At 39.7% G+C, this 17,910-nt stretch overlaps 1 protein-coding gene across 3 annotated transcripts in view; it reads left to right on the top strand.

The window, feature by feature from the left end:
- The window catches only part of CDH23 (cadherin related 23), a 1,300,862-nt gene that overhangs the window by 857,884 nt on the left and 425,068 nt on the right, over positions 1-17,910 (top strand). For all 3 annotated transcript variants that reach the window (XM_089677099.1, XM_089677097.1, XM_089677098.1), the window contains exon 20: positions 13,842-13,954. In XM_089677099.1, coding sequence (XP_089533225.1) covers positions 13,842-13,954 — 113 coding nt within the window. The remainder of the gene's footprint in view (positions 1-13,841; positions 13,955-17,910) is intronic.

The raw sequence follows: 17,910 nt of genomic DNA, 5'->3' as shown, positions 1-17,910 counted from the left end.
CAGAGGACAGGGGTCACTGCTGGCAGGGCAGAGGACAGGGGTCACTGCTGGCAGGGCAGAGGACAGGGGTCACTGCTGGCAGGGCAGAGGACAGGGGTCACTGCTGGCAGGGCAGAGGACAGGGGTCACTTCTGGCAGGGCAGAGGACAGGGGTCACTGCTGGCAGGGCAGAGGACAGAGGTCACTGCTGACAAGGCAGAGCATTAGGTAAATTCTGACAGGGCAGAAAACAGGGGTCACTGCTGGCAGGACAGAAAACAGGAGCTGCTGCTGGCCAAATAGAAGATGGGTCACTGCTGGCAGGGCATTTGGCAGAGCTTCTCCCATTCATGCACTGCACAAAGTCTGGGCAAAGGCAGCATAGCTTACACACTACACATAGGTGAAATTGAGTTTCATTGCACACAGCCACAATCTTCATAGCGTGTAGCTAGCTATTGCCTAGGACCAGAGAATTTCACAGGTTAGAACTGCAAAGTAGCAGCCAGCTACACATTGTGCAGATCATAGCTGTGTGTAAGGGAATGCTATCTCAGCTATGTGTAGTGTTTGGCGGATGGAGCTCTGCTGACTGTACCTAGACTATACTCAGCAGATGGTGAACTGCATCCAGTGTGGAGGAAGGATGGAAGGGTGGGAGGAGCAACTGAAATTTGGGGGGGGGGGGGCAAAGCCTATTCAAGCACCCCCTCCCCCCCAGATCTGGCCATGTCCTGGACACTATTGTCATCAAGACACAAAGTGATGGGAAATTTAAAATATGACAGTTTTTGCAGAACCAGGGGGCAAGGAGAGATCTTCTCATGGGGGCAACTGTATATGACTAAAAAAGAATATCCTTTCATTTCAGAAAGATTTCCTACTTTTGTTGAGCCTGCAAGAAGTGAGGGGAGATCTCTTTGACAGGAAACACAGTAATTCAAAGCCTATGGACCCAGTCACATGACATCCATTGATCTGCATTGGGCTGCTTTACTCAATACAGACCCAACACAATGATAAGCAGAACACCAACACAATGAAAATGGAACACGTTGCATTTAAATGCAGCATGCTACAATGCATATTAAGGAAATTAAAGAAAATTGTATTTTGGCTGCTGCAGTGATTACAAAAATCTGCACATCAATGCAGTGCATTATAAAAAAGAACATCCAAGTAATGTACTACCTTAAAATGTATCTCAACGCACATGTATTTAGTGTGCATCAGAGTGCATTAAATAGAGTGGATGTGGTGGGAATCCAGCTTCCTGTCCAATGTATGTGCTGCAGACAGGGCGTATATGTTTTAAAATTGTAGAGGAAAATGAAACTCACAAAGACATCCTTGGTGGGAATTCAATTATGTTCCCAGTGCTGTAATGCAAGAGTGCTAGTGCTTAGCCTATCTGCTACCAAAAAAAAACATATAAATTATGAGACTTCAAGATCGCCAATTCAAAGCTGAAAAAATGGATACTCCTAGTTTTTTTCCTACCCTGTACTCATGCATCACACTTTCTTGCCAATGCCACATTCCTAATAAACTGCCTGTGAAGATTGACCAGACAAAAAAACATCCCAAGATAACCATGGTTTGGGTAGTTTGCAGGGAACTGTGGTTATTTATTCTGATGCAGTTTTCCTCTTGATGGTTGTACCAGTGACAGGTAAAGGTCATTATATTCAGTACAGCAAAACCCAATGGAAGCTGTCTAAGAAAAGGATAAGTCATATCCTGAGTAATGGAAACTTGGCGTGCCTGTTTCATTATCCATGTCATCTGTTATTTTGTTTGAAAAGCCTCTGTAAAAGTTATACAGCTGAAATAAAAATAGTGCTTGTAAATTATAGTAGACCATGCTGTACTTAGACTGCCATAGCTTCCTACACCTGAAATGCTCCAATTTTTATTTGTCTATTGATTCTGTCCATCAATAGAGAAGCTCTGGGAGTATGGGAAAGAGAAACACTATTAAAGAGATGCAGCTTTAGTGAAAAACAGTGGCAGCAAGATTCAAGGCTAATTATTTACAGTCTTTTGGTTGTACAACTAAAATCTACAGAACATTTTTAAAAAGGCTACAGAGAAAAAAAACAATAACTTGGAAGCCCAAGATATAAATGTTATACAAAAACATTTAAAATATAAAAGATAAGTCCTCATGCACACTGGACGTTTTTACAGCTGCTCTTTTTGGCTTTTGACAATTTCTTCTACAGCTAGTGAACTCCCCAGCACTGTATGCAATGAGTAGTACAGGCGCCTAAGTATATAGGTAACAAGCTGCTGTGCACAAAGAAAGGTACCAATATCACCCTAAGAAGTAGCAATGTATATATAAAGTGCAGCGCTTGATATTAAAACCAATAAAATGGAAATAGGTCCTTATTAGATGGTAAATATATATATACATATAAATTCAAAAGATAGTCCAGCAAATCAAAAAAAAGATATAAGTGCTCAGGTGACTTAAAAGTCTGGTATCTGTGTGGTAATGATAAAGCAATGCGCACTCACCGGACACGCATAACAAATGCGCTTTTGTGTATAAACAATCCAGATGTCCTCTGATAGTGGGTGGTCCTCCCTCTGTTTGGTATGAGGCTGGTGGTCCTCTTCCACTGGGGGTCCCCCTATATGATCCTGGTAGGTAGTATCCCTCTGGTTAGGCTGGGTAGCAGTAATCCATCCCGGGAGTGTGTCTGTGGACTAAAGTACTCCCCCAGGGGATGACAAGGATACTCCCATAGTGCAGTAATTTTAAAAAGATATTTTATTGTGATGCATCAAGGTAAAATTTAAACATAAATCGTTGCAGACAGTGGTCTGTTAGGGACTGACCGTTTGGTGTAGTAAGATGGCCACCGGAGCTCCACGTTGCTCCGGCGGCGTGACGTCACGGCGTGGTGGGGCTCCTCCTCGTTACCACGCTCCACGTTACCCTATGTGTCCATGTACACATAGACTGTAATCAACGTTTTTTTGTCAGGGACATTTTTTGGCTGGAAAAAAAACAGGACTAGTGGGTTTCTAGAGGAGTTTTTTAGCTGTAAAAATGCTCTAACACTGAAAATCGCGGTAAATCATGGCAAACCAGCTTTTTTGGACTTTTTTTTACTAAAAAAAAAGTTTCTTTTTGGTCAAAAAAACCCTCTAAAAAATGTGAAAAACTACAAACACTTCAAAACGCCGATAAATGCTAATACAAAAATACTAAAAACGCTGAAAAACGTAAGTTTTTAATGTGACTTTACACAGCCAACATTACCAGCATTATTAAAACACCCCGTGTGCATGGAGCCTAACAAGTGGTAGAGATAATTATTTTTAACAACATAAACATGCAACATTTTCAACACAATGTAAGGTTTCTCTTCTTCAAATGCACACTAATATATTTATAACATTTTTGACTTAGTAATTACTATTTTTGAATTTTAGATTTTTGGAGGCTAAAATCCATATTCTATACTTATTTTCTTATTTCCCATATTAAAGAATGACCCCACCTAAAACCAGGTATTTTGTTTTCTGCTAAACACTACCTCTAACTTTTACAATTGCATTGTTAAGATAGTTAGTCTGGCTGAAAAAAGACAAAAGTCCATCCGGTTAAACCATAAAAAAAAAAATTATAATCCTATACCCACAGTTGATCCAGAGGAAGGCAAAAAAAACCAGCAAAGCATGATCCAATTTGCTCCTTCAAGGGAAAAAATTCCTTCCTGATCCCCTGAGAGGCAATTGGATATTCCTTGGATCAACTTACCTATAAATAGTAACCAGTTATATTCTGTATATCCAAGAAAGAATACAGGCCTTATTTAAAGCAATCCACTGAGCTGGTCAGAACCAACTCTTGAGGGAGTCTATTCCACATTTTCACAGCTCTCACTGTGAAGAAACCTTTCTGTGTTTGAAGATTCAATTTCTTTTCCTCCAGACGTAAAGAGTGCCCCCTTGTCCTCTGTGATGACCTCAGGGTGAATACCTCCTACACCCAGTGCACTATATGAACCACTGATGTATTTATACATGTTGATCATATCCCCCTTTAATCTCCTCTTCTCAAGAGAGAATAAATTCAGTTCCTCTAATCTTTCCCCATAGCTGAGCTCTTCCATTGGTGCCCCAAATTGAACTGCATATTGCAGATACCCCTCTTGGAATCACAAGTGTGGCACCCCTCTGCATCCATTACAAAGGAGTCTCTCTCTACTTTACTCTTTATAACTGGTGAATACTGAATGTGTAATGGTCATTGCAGGTGGGTGGAGCCAAGAGTACAAGCAGGAGATTTCACTCCTGGTTTCTTCCTTTTATTTCCAAAAATGTAATTTCTTTCTTGTTAAGTGATGGACACAGAAATGCTGGGGTCTGTCATGTTATACTACAGGATACACCTACATGAGGGTTTGGACACTGGCTAACTTAAAATTTGTAGGCTACTCCAGTATAATTCCTTTTGTTCCCAGCATGCTTTAGTTTTATGCTAGTGTCTTAGAAGATTTTTTTTGATTGTATGATGCGGAGAAAAGTCTATTCTTTTTATTATTATTATTATTATACAGGATTTATATGGTGCCAACAGTTTGCGCAGCACTATACCATGTATTGTTGCTAGCTATTTTTTTTTTCCTTTAACCAGGATTCCTGCTACATCACTGCTTGAGCTGGTCTCTATAAGTAGCTATCTGGATTGGCGTTTCCTCTGCACTAACGTTCCAGACCATATTTAGACCCCACTGTACAGTTGCAAGAAAAAGTATGTGAACCCCTTGGGATTACGTGGAGTTGTGCATGAATTGGGCATAAAATGTGCTCTGAACGTCATCTAAGTCACAACAATAGAAGAACACGGTCTGCTGAACATAATACTACACAAACATTAGATGTTGCCATGGTTTAATTGCACATAACATGTTAACATTCACAGTGCAGGGAGGAAAAAGTATGTGAACCTTTGGACTTAATAACTGGTTGACCCTCCTTTGGCAGCAATAACCTCAACCAAACGTTTCCTGTAGTTACAGATCAGACCTGCACAACAATCTGGAGTAATTTTAGACCACTCCTCTTCACAAAACTGTTTCAGTGTAGCAATATTCTTGGGATGTCTGGTGTGAATCGCTCTCTTAAGGTCATGCCACAGCATTTCAATCGGGTTGAGGTCAGGACTCTGACTGGGCCACTCCAGAAGGCGTATTCTGTGCTGTTGCAGCCATTGTTTTGTTGAATTACTTGTATGCTTTGGGTCATTGTCCTGTTGCATCACCCATCCTCTGCGGAGCTTCAGTTGGCGGACAGATGGTCGTACGTTTTCCTGCAAAATGTCTTGATAAACTCTGGAATTCCTTTTCCCATCAATGACAACAATCCATCCAGGCCCTGAGGCAGCAAAGCAGCCCCAAACCATGATGCTCCCTCCGCCATGTTTTACAGTGGGGATGAGGTTTTGATGTTGGTGTGCTGTGCATTTTTTTCTCCACACATAGTGTTGTGTGTTCTTCCCAAACAACTCAATCTTGGTTTCATGTGTCCACAGTATATTTTGCCAGTAGTGCTGTGGAACATCCAGGTGCTCTTTTGCAAACTTCAAACGTGCTGCAATATTCTTTTTGGACAGCAATGGCTTCCTCCGTGGTGTCCTCCCATGTACTCCATTCTTGTTTAATGTTTTCCTTATTGTAGATGTGTCAACAAAAATGTTAGCATGTGCCAGAGATTTCTGTAGGTCTTTAGCTGACACTCTGGGATTCTTCTTTACCTCATGCAGCATTCTGCGCTGTGCTCTTGCAGTCATTTTTACAGGACGACCACGCCTAGGGAGAGTAGCAACAGTGCTAAACTTTCTCCATTTGTAGACAGTCTGTCTTACCGTGGACACATGAACATCAAGGCTTTTTGAGTTATCCCTTTTGTAACCCTTTCCAGTTTCATGCAAGTCAACAATTCTTGATCGTAGGTCTTCTGAGAGCTCTTTTCTGTGAGGCATGGTTCACATCAGACAGTGCTTCTTGAAACCAGTAAACCCAAAACAGGCGTGTGTTTTTTAAGGGCAGGGCAGCTGTCAGCAACACATCCAATATCATCACACTGATTGGAGTCAAGGTTGGCTCACTCCTGGCTCCAATTAGCTCTGGGAGAAGTCATTAAGCTAGGGCCTCACATACTTTTTCCTCCCTGCACTGTGAATGTTTACATGTTATGTGCAATTAAACCATGGCAACATCTAATGTTTGTGTAGTATTATGTTCAGCAGACTGTGTTCTTCTATTGTTGTGACTTAGATGATGTTCAGAGCACATTTTATGCCCAATTCATGCAAAACTCCACGTAATCCCAAGGGGTTCACATACTTTTTCTTGCAACTGTATATGACAGGGTTATCCTGGAATTGGACCTTTGGGCACTGGGCTCTGCATTGTGGTTCATTTCAAACCTGAGTGTTAGTTGCAGAGCACTTTCCAAGTTCAGACCCTGCCTTTGACGATTCATCTTATGAGGAGTTCCTGGAGTTACCAAATTGCTTGAACCACTAGGCGCCAATAAAAAATACTGGCTTTTTTTTTTCACAGTAATGGTTAACACTGAGGGACAGAGTGCTGAAGTCATTCGTTGGGTGGAGTGTCACACACACACTCTCCATGCTTTCGTTCCCGTCACCCAGTATTCAGGAAGCAACTTTCCACTGCTGCTTCTGTCTGTAAATGGCATATGGGTCTATCCTCAGTTCTTCTCTGCCATATGCCTACAGTGGTCTGGTCATTTTGACCACCTGATCCTCTCCTGTTACTAGCAACTGGGTCTAAGAGTATTCAAGGTTTTGCCTTATACCTTGAGCTACATGTTACCGCCTCAACAAATTTCATTTTTGAGGTCCACTCTTTCAGTGTCCTGGCTTTCCATATGAATGAGCTATAATACTGTATCACCATTGGCCACACACCCCCAAGGGGCAAAGAGGGTACGATGCTGGGAGAGGATTGGACGGATTTGTGTGCAACATGTTGGATCCCAAACACTAGAAACCTTTTTTGCTATTTGCTTCTCCATGAGAGATTTGGAACTAGTGGTAGCCTTTTTTGAATAGTCACACTTTCATACCCATACAGCACAACATCCTGTCTTTGTGGGACAAGTAGGTCTAGTCCTTGGACAAACAAATTGGTGTGGCACCAAAGAATAGATTGTCTCTGATCTGGGGTCTCAGGAATCCTGCTTTGGAGTCTGAGAAATCCTTCAATTTATGGAAGATGGATGCTGGCCTGTCAGGCTAGGGAGGAATCCTGGACACCCTGTCCAAAGAATAACATTTCTCAGTCAACATCCTGGAACTTTGGGTGATTTGACTGTCCTTAACTGGAGGACCATCTGATCAAGAATTAGTCAGACATTGCCACAGCAATGGCATATATCAGTCATACAAAAAGGTAACAAGCAAGCGCACGATACAATGAAGCATCTAGCATAAATGGATGATATCCTCAAATATGACTCAAATGTAAAATGCAGCACTATATGATATGATCAATAAATGAAAGTGACATAAGTGACTATATACAGGAGTGAAGCACAAATTATTATACGCTAAAGTGACCACTATGCAATATAGTGTCTTGCCAAACAATAGCAAGGATGTTTGTGACATATATAAATATATAAAGGTTACAATAGTGAATGGTCCGGCATGAATATAGTATAATGCAAGGTAAATATTAATAAACAAAGTCCAATATATTCCATGAAATATCTGTACAAGTGACTCCGTGCTAAGGGATTGCTTTATGAATGCACTCACCAGAAGCGCATTATAAATGCATATAAAATCATATCATATCTGCTTTTTACATTTGAGGCATATATCTGTCGTCAAGGAGGAACCAGAAGTCTAGCAATGGCAAGAAAGATATAACAGATGCTGTCCTGAGCAGACTTCACATTCTAGCTTTGGATGCCATTTTACATACAGACATGGAGAATTGGCAAGCAGAATACCTCAGCCTACAGCACCTGGACCTGATGTAATAGGGTCTACACCCAGATGGTGTTCCAGGAACTTTGTCACATGTGGGGTATTCCAGATGTGGCCCTTCTGGCCTCCAGGTTCAACAACTGGCAGGTTTGTCTCCAGGTACAGTGATCCACTTCTAGAAACACTAGGTGCTCTTGTGGTTCTATGAGATAAGTTCAGTCTGATTAATGCCTTTCCTTCCTTGACACTCCTAACTCATTTGCTCCATCGAGATTAAGAGCATTCCAGTGGCCCAGGTAGATGTGGTACTCCAACCTAATTAGACTACTGGGAGAAGATCCATGGGCTCTTCAGTGTGGCTCTTCTGTCCCAAGGACTGGGTTACCACCCTACTTCATGACCACTAACTTTGGCAGCATGACTGCTAAAGCCCAGGTTCTGAGTGACAGAGGCATCCTTGAATTGATAACCCCCACTATGCTAAAAGCTAGGAAGTCTACTTCCCTCAGGGTCTATCACTGAACATGAAAGGCACACTTCACTTTCACCCTAGAAAATTCTCTGTGGGATGTCCCAACAGTTGTTTCTTAGCACCATCAAGAGTCAGATCTTGGAACTTGCTATTTTATTCCAAAGACTGCTAGCATCCCACTCTTTGATTAAGATTTTAAAGGGTATCTCCTTTGTGAATCCCTGTGAGGTCCTCCATGACCCCCTAAAGTTTAAATTAATATTTTTTATACTCCAGAGACCAAAATTTAAACCAATCAGAGATATTTCTCTTGCTACTCTCACTCTCTGTTATAATCACCTCTGTGAGCTAAGTTTCTAAGCTGGTTGCCTTATCCTGTAAAGAACACTTTCTGATCTTACACAGTGACAAGGTGTTGTTGAGGCCTACAGCTTCCTTCCTAAGGTAGTTTAAACCTTTCACCTCAACCAGGACATCCCTCTGTCCAACTCCAGTTAATCAGGAGATCTTTCTGCATTGCCTGGATGTAGTTTGTGCTGTGTATTGCTACCTTGGAGTCACTGTTTTCATTAGAAGGACTGACTCTTTGTTGTTCTTGGTGGTCTTTGTAAAAAGGAACCTGCTTTTCATTCTCCCATTTCTGAGTGGCTCAGACAGATCATCATTCCAGCTTATGGTCTTAGGGATCAGGTTCCACCCTTTACTGTGAAGGCAAACTTTACTAGATGCATAAGTACCTATTTGGCTTATCAGCATCATGCTACTGTTTCTTAGATGTGCAAGGCTACCACCTGGTTTTCTGTTCACACATTCTCTATTTTTTTTTTTTACATTTTTTATTTAAAGGGTTGCAATAGATAACAATAAACACAATAGCTCTGTACATTTGTCAAACGTACTGTATGTTCAAAGTCACTTTAAGGTACATTTCCAAAAATATCCACAGAAGGAAAATAGCATTACATTCAGGGACCACATTGACCAAGTAGAATCCATATACTGAGGTATCAGAAGTCCATCAAAACATGGTTAAATGACTTGGTTAACCACTTGCCCTCCTGAGGATTTACCCCCTTAATGACCAGGCCTGTTTTTGCTACTCGGCGCTGCACTAATTCAACTGATAATTGCGCGGTCATGCAATGCTGCTTCCAAACAAAATTTACGTCCTTTTTTTCACACAAATAGAACTTTCCTTTGGTGGTATTTGATCACTTGTGCGCTTTTTATTTTTCACGCTATAAACAAAAAAAGACCAAAAATTTTGAAGAAAAACGATATTCAGCTATAAAAAATATATAGTAAACTCAAAGTTAGTAATAAATTTAGGCCAAAATGTATTCTGCTACATGTTTTTGGTAAAAAAAATCCCAATAAGTGTATATTGATTGCTTTGTGTGAAAGTTATAGCGTCTACAAACCATGGTATAGATACTGCAATGTACGCCATTTTTTTGCTATACAGCGCTGTGCTAGTTTAACGGACAATTGCATGGTCCTGCAATACGGTACATAAATGAAATTTACATCCTTTTTTTCCCACAAATTGAGCTTTCTTTCGGTGGTATTTGATCACCTGTGCGTTTTTTTATTTTTTGCGCTATAAAAAAAAAATGCTGACAATTTTGAGGGAAAAAAAAAACAATATTTTGGACTTTTTGCTATAAAACATGTCCAGTAAAAAAAAATTAAAAATCAAATTTAGTCATAAATTTCTGTCAAAATGTGACATGTCTTTGCTACAAAAAAACCCAATACGTGTAAATTAATTGGTTTACGTGAAAGTTATAGCGTTTACAAATGGCGGGAAAGATACTGGGATTTTTAATTTTTTTTTATACTAATAATGGTGGCGATCAGCGACTTATGGCAGCGATCAGCGACTTATGGCCGGACTGCGGCGGACATTCTGACACTGGGGGGGAACTGACTTGGGGTTACTGACATCCTCAGTGACACCAATACAGTGATCAGTGCAAAAAAAACACTGACACTGTACTAATGGCAATGGGGAGGCAGGGGTTAACTTTATTATTCAGTGAAAGGGTTAACTGTTTGAGAGGAGTGTTTTACTAGGGGGCGGGGGTGTGTACTGTAGGGAACACTGCTGATCCGGACAGATAAACTCTTCTGTCCCGATCAGCGTGTCAGGAGCTGTCAGGGAACTGACAGAAAGCACAACTACTGCAGCTGTGCTCTCTGTCACTGATTGCCGCTAATCGCCGGGACATAGCCGGTAACGACCGGCTGTGACCCAGCGACTGACATACGCGGCTGTGATCGGCGGGACAGGTAGGGCGGCGGCGCGCCCCGCGCGCGTCCCCTACCTGTTTTAAAAACACACGTTTTAAAACGTGGTTTTGCCCAGCCGTGCCGCCCTGCTGCCGTATTTCTACAGTGGCTGGGCGACATGTGGTTAATTGGGTATAGAGAGGCCCCTGGGATTCTGAAATTGGCCACAAGGTAACTGTGCAACTGTTGTGGCAGATTACAATAGTGAAAAAAAACCTCAGCGCAATCACCCTAAAACAGTGCAAACTAACAAAAGAAAAAAATATGTATACACAGAAATATCTAAAAGCTATGCATAACTAATGTTAGTACTGCTGCTCACACTTTTTTTGTTCCCAGGAAAAAACAAAAAAATAGTATAAGTGACATGCAGTACCAAATATTCCTAATGATAAATTCTTATGTGCCATGCAATATCACATAAAATTATATAATAAAGTGTATTTGGTGGACGTGTGTGTCCTATGCGTTTAGGTCCAAAGAACATGCGTAGAACATATGCGTTTATCACAATATATTTGGAACAATACTCAAAATAAATCTTGTAATAAAGTATGTTCAGTGGATATGCGTATATCATATGAAAATATCTCAAAACATAGAATCATGTGTAAAATATATGCGTTTAACTCATTACCATATATCTGAAACAATCCACACCCATAACTACAAAACATAAAAAAACATAAGACTAGATTTTGTAACAAAGTATGTTCAGTGGACGTGTGTATCATATGCATATACTGTATATCAAAACATAGAATCATGCATTTAACTCATAAACATATTTATTTATTTCAGGTACTTATATAGTGCTGTCAATTTACGCAGCACTTTACATATTTACCTTCAAGGGGTGTTACAATCTAAGGTCCCTAACTCACATTCATATATACACATACTAGGGACAATTTAGACAGGATCCAATTAACCTACCAGCATGTCTTTGGGAGGAAACCCACACAAGTACAGGGAGAATATGAAAACTCCATGCAGGAGGCGCCATGGTCGGGAATCGAACCCATGACCCATTTACTGCAAGGCAGACGTGCTAACCACTAAGCCACTGTGCCGCCCATATATCTGAAACAATCCACACGCATGACTACAAAACATAAAATATTGGTAAATTCCAAGTGTCCATATATTTTCATAAGAATCCTCTATGTCCAAAAATCCAATCAAATATGTAATACATGTTGTGCTCTTCGTTTCTTAAATCTCCGTATATATGATCACTACGTGTAGATACCCAACCACCGACAGTAATATGCTCTCACTTTTTTGATAGACTTCACAACAAGGTTTATGTGCCTGTCACTTGTAGTGGGGCCACCTATATCACAAGAGTAATGGCTTCCTCCAGATCATTGAGGCTTCTCAATCCTTCTCCATCCTCAGCAATCCTTGGTGGAATGTTTTCAATAAATTCGGAATAAAGAAGGAAATATAGTGTTCTCCGCTTCCAACTCACCATTTATTGAAAAAAATATAATACACTCAGCTTTTTTGGTGCACATGGAATACAGGCTTTTGTAGTTGAAATCAACCAACAAAATGACTGACTGTGTATTTCCGGTTTGTGCGGCATGTATCCACATGCTAGGGATACAAGCTCATGGTGCGCTTAATTGATTCTTAACTTGAGATTTATGATAGTGCACAGTTCAGGGCATTCCCAAAATCTAGAATTTTTTAAGGGGAATGTTCAGGCCTCATGTAATGCCAGCTTTGGCAGCTCTTTGAGCTGCAGGCATTTTTTTTGGTTTGTTTTTTGTTTATTTTTTTTGTGGATCTGTTATTGTTTGTTTGCTGTTGCCCACCTCTCAGTTGGACTACTTTTTGACATCCCAACAGTTTCTGGATTCTTGTGTGCTTCAATGAATGAGACAGAAAATGGGACTTTTGTACATAAAATTATTTTTTTGGCATTAAGGGGCACAGGTCGAACCCATATATGTCTGATTATGCTCTTCCACAAAATAGAAGTATGCCGGGAGTATGAGGAGTTATACTGGGCTGCACCACATTTTTTTCCAGTGTTCTTGTGTTTTTATGTAGGCAGGAGAATAACTTGACACGACAGTCTTTGTGTCACTCAGTGTACTCTAAGAAATGGATTTTACTGTAAGTACAACAATCTCATATTCCTTACACATTACCTGGTTAAAAGTAGAGTAAATTTCAAGCTTGAGTTTGAAAATATCACAAACGGTATAGCAAAACTATTTGCCATAGGGACCAATCAGTTTTCTAGCTATGTTGCTTTTTATAGTAGAAGATTCATACTAATAGTTTGATCTGGGAAATAGCTCCTCTTTTGTTCCAGTTTTCATATATCTTTCCAGATTTTACATTATACTGTATAAAAGATTTTTGTGAATCCTGATTTATTTTTTAACTATTATCCTGTAGTTACTTTGTTGGTCTGCTATAACTTCTCTTTAAGTTGTTTGACAGATTTTTAAACTTTCATTTTTAGTTCAACTGTTGCATTTCAGAAATATTACTTTTTGCAATTTGTCAATATTTAACCCCATTGCATCAACCCATTTCTCAGATATTAAGTGTTAAGCTAAGTTCACACCTATGCAGTTTGCGTTTGATCTGTTTCTGCAGTGATTTTTATTGTGTTTTGCGTTTTTGCACATGCGTTTTTGATGCGTTTTTTTCTTTCAACTTGTTGCTGGGCAGAATAAAATGCAAAATCTATCAAAAATGTGTCAAAAAACACATCAGAAATGCACTACATGCTCTTCTGCAGCTTCTCCATTGAAGTCTATAGAACCAACAACGCAACGTTTTGCGTTTAAAAAAGTCCCTGACCCTTTCCAAAAACCACATCAGGTGAAAATGCGGAGATGTGAACCTGTCCTATAGGAAATCATGTTAAATGGACTGCTGTGCGTTTCGGCAAAACGCAGCAGAAAAACGCATAGGTTTGAACCTAGACTTAGAGTTTGCCAAGCTATTGGGTTGATTGTAGGTTCTTTTGGTAGAATGCCTCAGCTGAGCAATCTCTCTGATGGATAAGGATAGGCCCCTGGATAATTAATTAGTAAGCACAATTTTCTAACAGTACAACATTAATCATTTATTCATACCTTCTTCTAACAGGAGAAATCACTACAACAACTCTTTTGGATCGTGAAACAAAATCAGAGTATATCTTAATTATTCGTGCAATGGATGGTGGTGTGGGCCCCAATCAGAAAACAGGCATAGCTACAGTAAGTACATTTTTGATTACTGGATAATTGTTCATAAAGTTTAAAATAACATGTATTTTACAACACTGTTGGCAGAAATTTTCACATGAACTAGCCTGAAATGCTTCACAGAATGAAATGATTTAGGTGGTGCATTACAGTTATGTCAGAGGAAATTTCTCCAAAGCTAGGATAAATTTCCTCTTAGATGTCATCAGAACAAGTTTCCCCATTCAAAGATCTTGCCTCTTTCTGTTCCTGTGACTACTCAAAAAATTTTACTTTTCCATTGCTTTCTGTTCCTCAAACAATGGCCACCTTGACCAATAGGAGGAATCTCCCCAGAGGTGTCAGAGACATAAAAGAAGCCAAAAAAAAAAAAGATAAAGTCTGTGTGTAAGCCATACTTCATATAGCTCTTAACAAGTGGACATTTTGGGGTGCTCAAAATGACAACAGTTGACAATGCCTTGTTCAATCCAAATAGAAATGCAGAAAGTCGCCAGCACTGTTCTTTTTATTGTTTAATTGTGAAGGAGTTGTTACATGTGAAACAATTGCAAATGTTTTGTGGCCTGACAGGGTTCTTGTTCTTTCCAAATCTAAAAAAAAAAGGTTGTGGCTTTCCATACATTTTGAGTCTATAGTTTCCAGCCAAAATATAAATGACAGAGCACTACAGCAGGGCATACAAATAAACACAATCTCTGATGAGACTTGGTCACCTTGAATTTCAGCTTGAAGGTATTGTCATAGATTGGATTTTGAAATCAAACGTATTAAACTGTGAACTATCAATTGTTTGGAGAATTGCAATACTATAAAGTTTTGGTAAAATGTGTTTTATGGAATTGTTAAAAAAAAGCTTAAAAAAGTAGAAAAAGAAGAGAAATCAAATCAAATCATGCTTATGTGGTTTGAGAGTGGGGAAAAAAGAGGTTCTCTGGCTTATCCACAAGAAAAGAAAAAGGGTAAGCAGTAGAGAGTACTTAATCAAGTATGGAACATAAGATCATTTGGCAAAAAAGAAGAATAAGTATAGTATAACTTACATCTGTCAAAGTTGCAAATGACAATGATCTAATAGTAAATGAAATGCATTTGGGGAAAATATGTCTCCATGCAGGTATAGAAATAGTGACTTTCAATGCTCAGGGGAGCGCAGTCCACTTGAGGGACTTCAGAAAAATTAAGTTTAAAAAAAGTATTGTGTGTTATGTGAAAGGATAGTTTATTATAATTTTGCAGACCACGAGGAAAGAAATTTCCTGACCTTTGTAGCCATGATGAAGAAATATTTATTGATAACACCAAAGATGTGTTTTGTGACAACGTATCACTTCCTCAGACAAAAGGTGTTAACACAGATTAGCTTTCAGGCTGGATGCAGAATACTCAGCAGGGATCATGTCTATGTGCTCACCACTGATTACTTTACATCCAGTCTACATGCTAATCTTTGTTACACACCTTCTTTCTGAAAAATGTACAGGTTTCCTAAAAACGTGGCATTGGTGTTATTAGGAAAAAATATTTCTCGTCATGACTATATTGATTGGGGCATTTTTTTCCCCCAGCGGTTTACAGTATCATATTATACAATCCCTGTGGGAGACACCAGAACTGTTTCAAGTTTTTTCTATCTGCACATGTGGCTCTTCACCATAGAAGATATATATGATTAAGAAAAAAGAGAGAGACTGGGTCCTCCTAAAGTAGAGTATACAGTAGTGGACTTTTGAATGCAAATTCATATGAAAATTCTTAGGAAAATTCATGCAAAAATTCTCAAAACATTTGAATGTCGTTTGAAAGTAGTTCAAGTTTCCATATGCTTTTAACATTTGATTTTGGAATGAATGGACTTTATCAAACAAAAACCACTTACACTGTTAGAAATGAATTTGTTCAAGAAAAAATGTCCATCTGCTTCTTCTAATTTTCTCATCACTGCAGTCAAAAACAAACGTCAATTTGAACCCACTATTGATTAGATAAATGAATGAACATTTTCAAAACATTCTTACAATGAAAAGTGTCAAATGAGTATACACAGTTTTTTTTGTTTTTTTTCTCCAAAAATATTTTATTAAAGAATAAGGCATAGCAAAGCAAATACAACTACGGATCGCAGTTCGATAAGAGACACATTAAACGGCGTCCCGTATCGCAGACGGGTCAGACATGTAGATTACAAAAAAAACCAAAACCTAATAATAATAATAAATTAATAAATTATTCCTTTACTTCTCCCTCATCCCCCCTCCCCTCTCCCCCTCCCTCCCCTAAATAAGAATTTGGGGGAAGGAGAAGAAGCAATGGAAGGACAGACAAGTGTAGTGAAATGGATCATATTCTTATGTAGGAGCCGAGCCGGTAAAGTCATCAGTTAGTTTAGCAGATAATAAGCATATGGACAATCAATAGGGCAAGATATGGGTCAAACACTTCAACGCCCATTATGCAACAAGTTTTCAACCCATCTAATTGTAAATCTAAAATCTCCTTAATGAACTGGGCATTCTCTGAAACATCACTACGTATAACCATTCAGTCTGGGGGTCTAGATTGGTCATGTAGTGTTGTGTGGTAGGTAGTGGTGGTTTTGAAGTGACTCCAGCATCCCCATGTTTTCCTGAATCTCTCCGGGCATTCCTGCGCCACAGAAATCAGTTCCTTACACAGTTTAAAGTGGTCGTAAGTGATTTACGTAACAAACATGGTAAACTTACCTTCTCTGTGTAATAGTATTGTGAACGGCAACCCAGATCCTCCTCTTCTCCGGTCCCCCACTATTGTTCCTGTCTCCTCCTCTTTTGAGTGTACCCCCGTAGCAAGCCGCTTGGTATGGGGGCACACCTGCTTGTTCACTCCTCGAGCCAGGCAGTGTACACCTATCAACACACATACAGCACAGCTCAGCCCCCGCCCCTGCCCCCCTCTCCCTGCTCACAGGTTTGATTGATAGTAGCAGGAGCCAATGGCTCTTGCTGCTGCCAAGACCCCTGTGAGTAGAGGGGAGAGAAGAGCAGTGCTGCTGCAGACGGGCACAGTGCTGGATTGAGATTGGGCTCAGGTAACTATTTAAGGGGGGCTGAGGGGAGCTGACATAGACTTTTTTTTTACTTTAATGCAGATAATGCATTAAGGTAAACATTCTTTTGCCTTCAGAATTAATATAAGGGTAGCTTAGTAAGTTTAGAGTGAATAAGAAATCAGATCCACAAACTTTCTTTTGAAAATTCATGCATGTGTAGACAGGATAAATATTCTTTAACCATTAGCCGCCCGGCCAATGGCCGTTTGGCGGCTTGAAATGCGCTCTTAAATTCCGGGTGCACGCCATTTGGCGTGCTCCCGCACATGCGCAGTTTGCGGCACAGCAGAGCGGCGCAGCAGCGGGATCTGTCACGGGCCGTGCACCTCGGACATGGCCGATGACAGATCCGAGTACCGGCTCCCGTAGCTGGTACCATGTGACCTGCTGTGACCAATCACAGCAGGTCACATGATAGTTGTATACAATGGATGGCTTCATTCATGATGCCATCCATTGTATACTAGTGCCTAGCTGTGAATGGTCACAGCAGGTCACATGCACATGTCATGTGATTAGCTGTGACCAAATCACAGCTAAGCACAAAAAAAAAAAAAAAAAAAAAAAAAAAGCTGAATGAATCGATTTCATTCAGCTAAATGCTTGCTTATAGCAAAGTAATTCTTTGCTATAAGCAAACTGTGTATAAAAAAAAAAAAAAATACTGATCACTCCCCCAAAGTAGTACAATGTTATTATGGTAACATTGTACTACTTTGGTCATAGTAAAACATGAAAAAAAAATCTTTAAAAAAATGTAATAAAAAATTAAATATAATAAAAAAAAAAAAAAAAAAAAAAAAATATATATTTTTTTTTTTTCATACTGTCACCAGTCAGTGTCCATGTTCACCGCCATGCCAGTTATATGAAGACGCTG

Source organism: Staurois parvus, unplaced genomic scaffold (genome assembly GCF_062004578.1).
Source record: "Staurois parvus isolate SC_StPar_1 unplaced genomic scaffold, SC_StPar_1.0 ptg000177l, whole genome shotgun sequence".
NCBI lineage: Eukaryota > Metazoa > Chordata > Amphibia > Anura > Ranidae > Staurois > Staurois parvus.
Note: the sequence above shows the minus strand (reverse complement) of the source record. Positions and strands in the feature narration are given on the sequence as shown.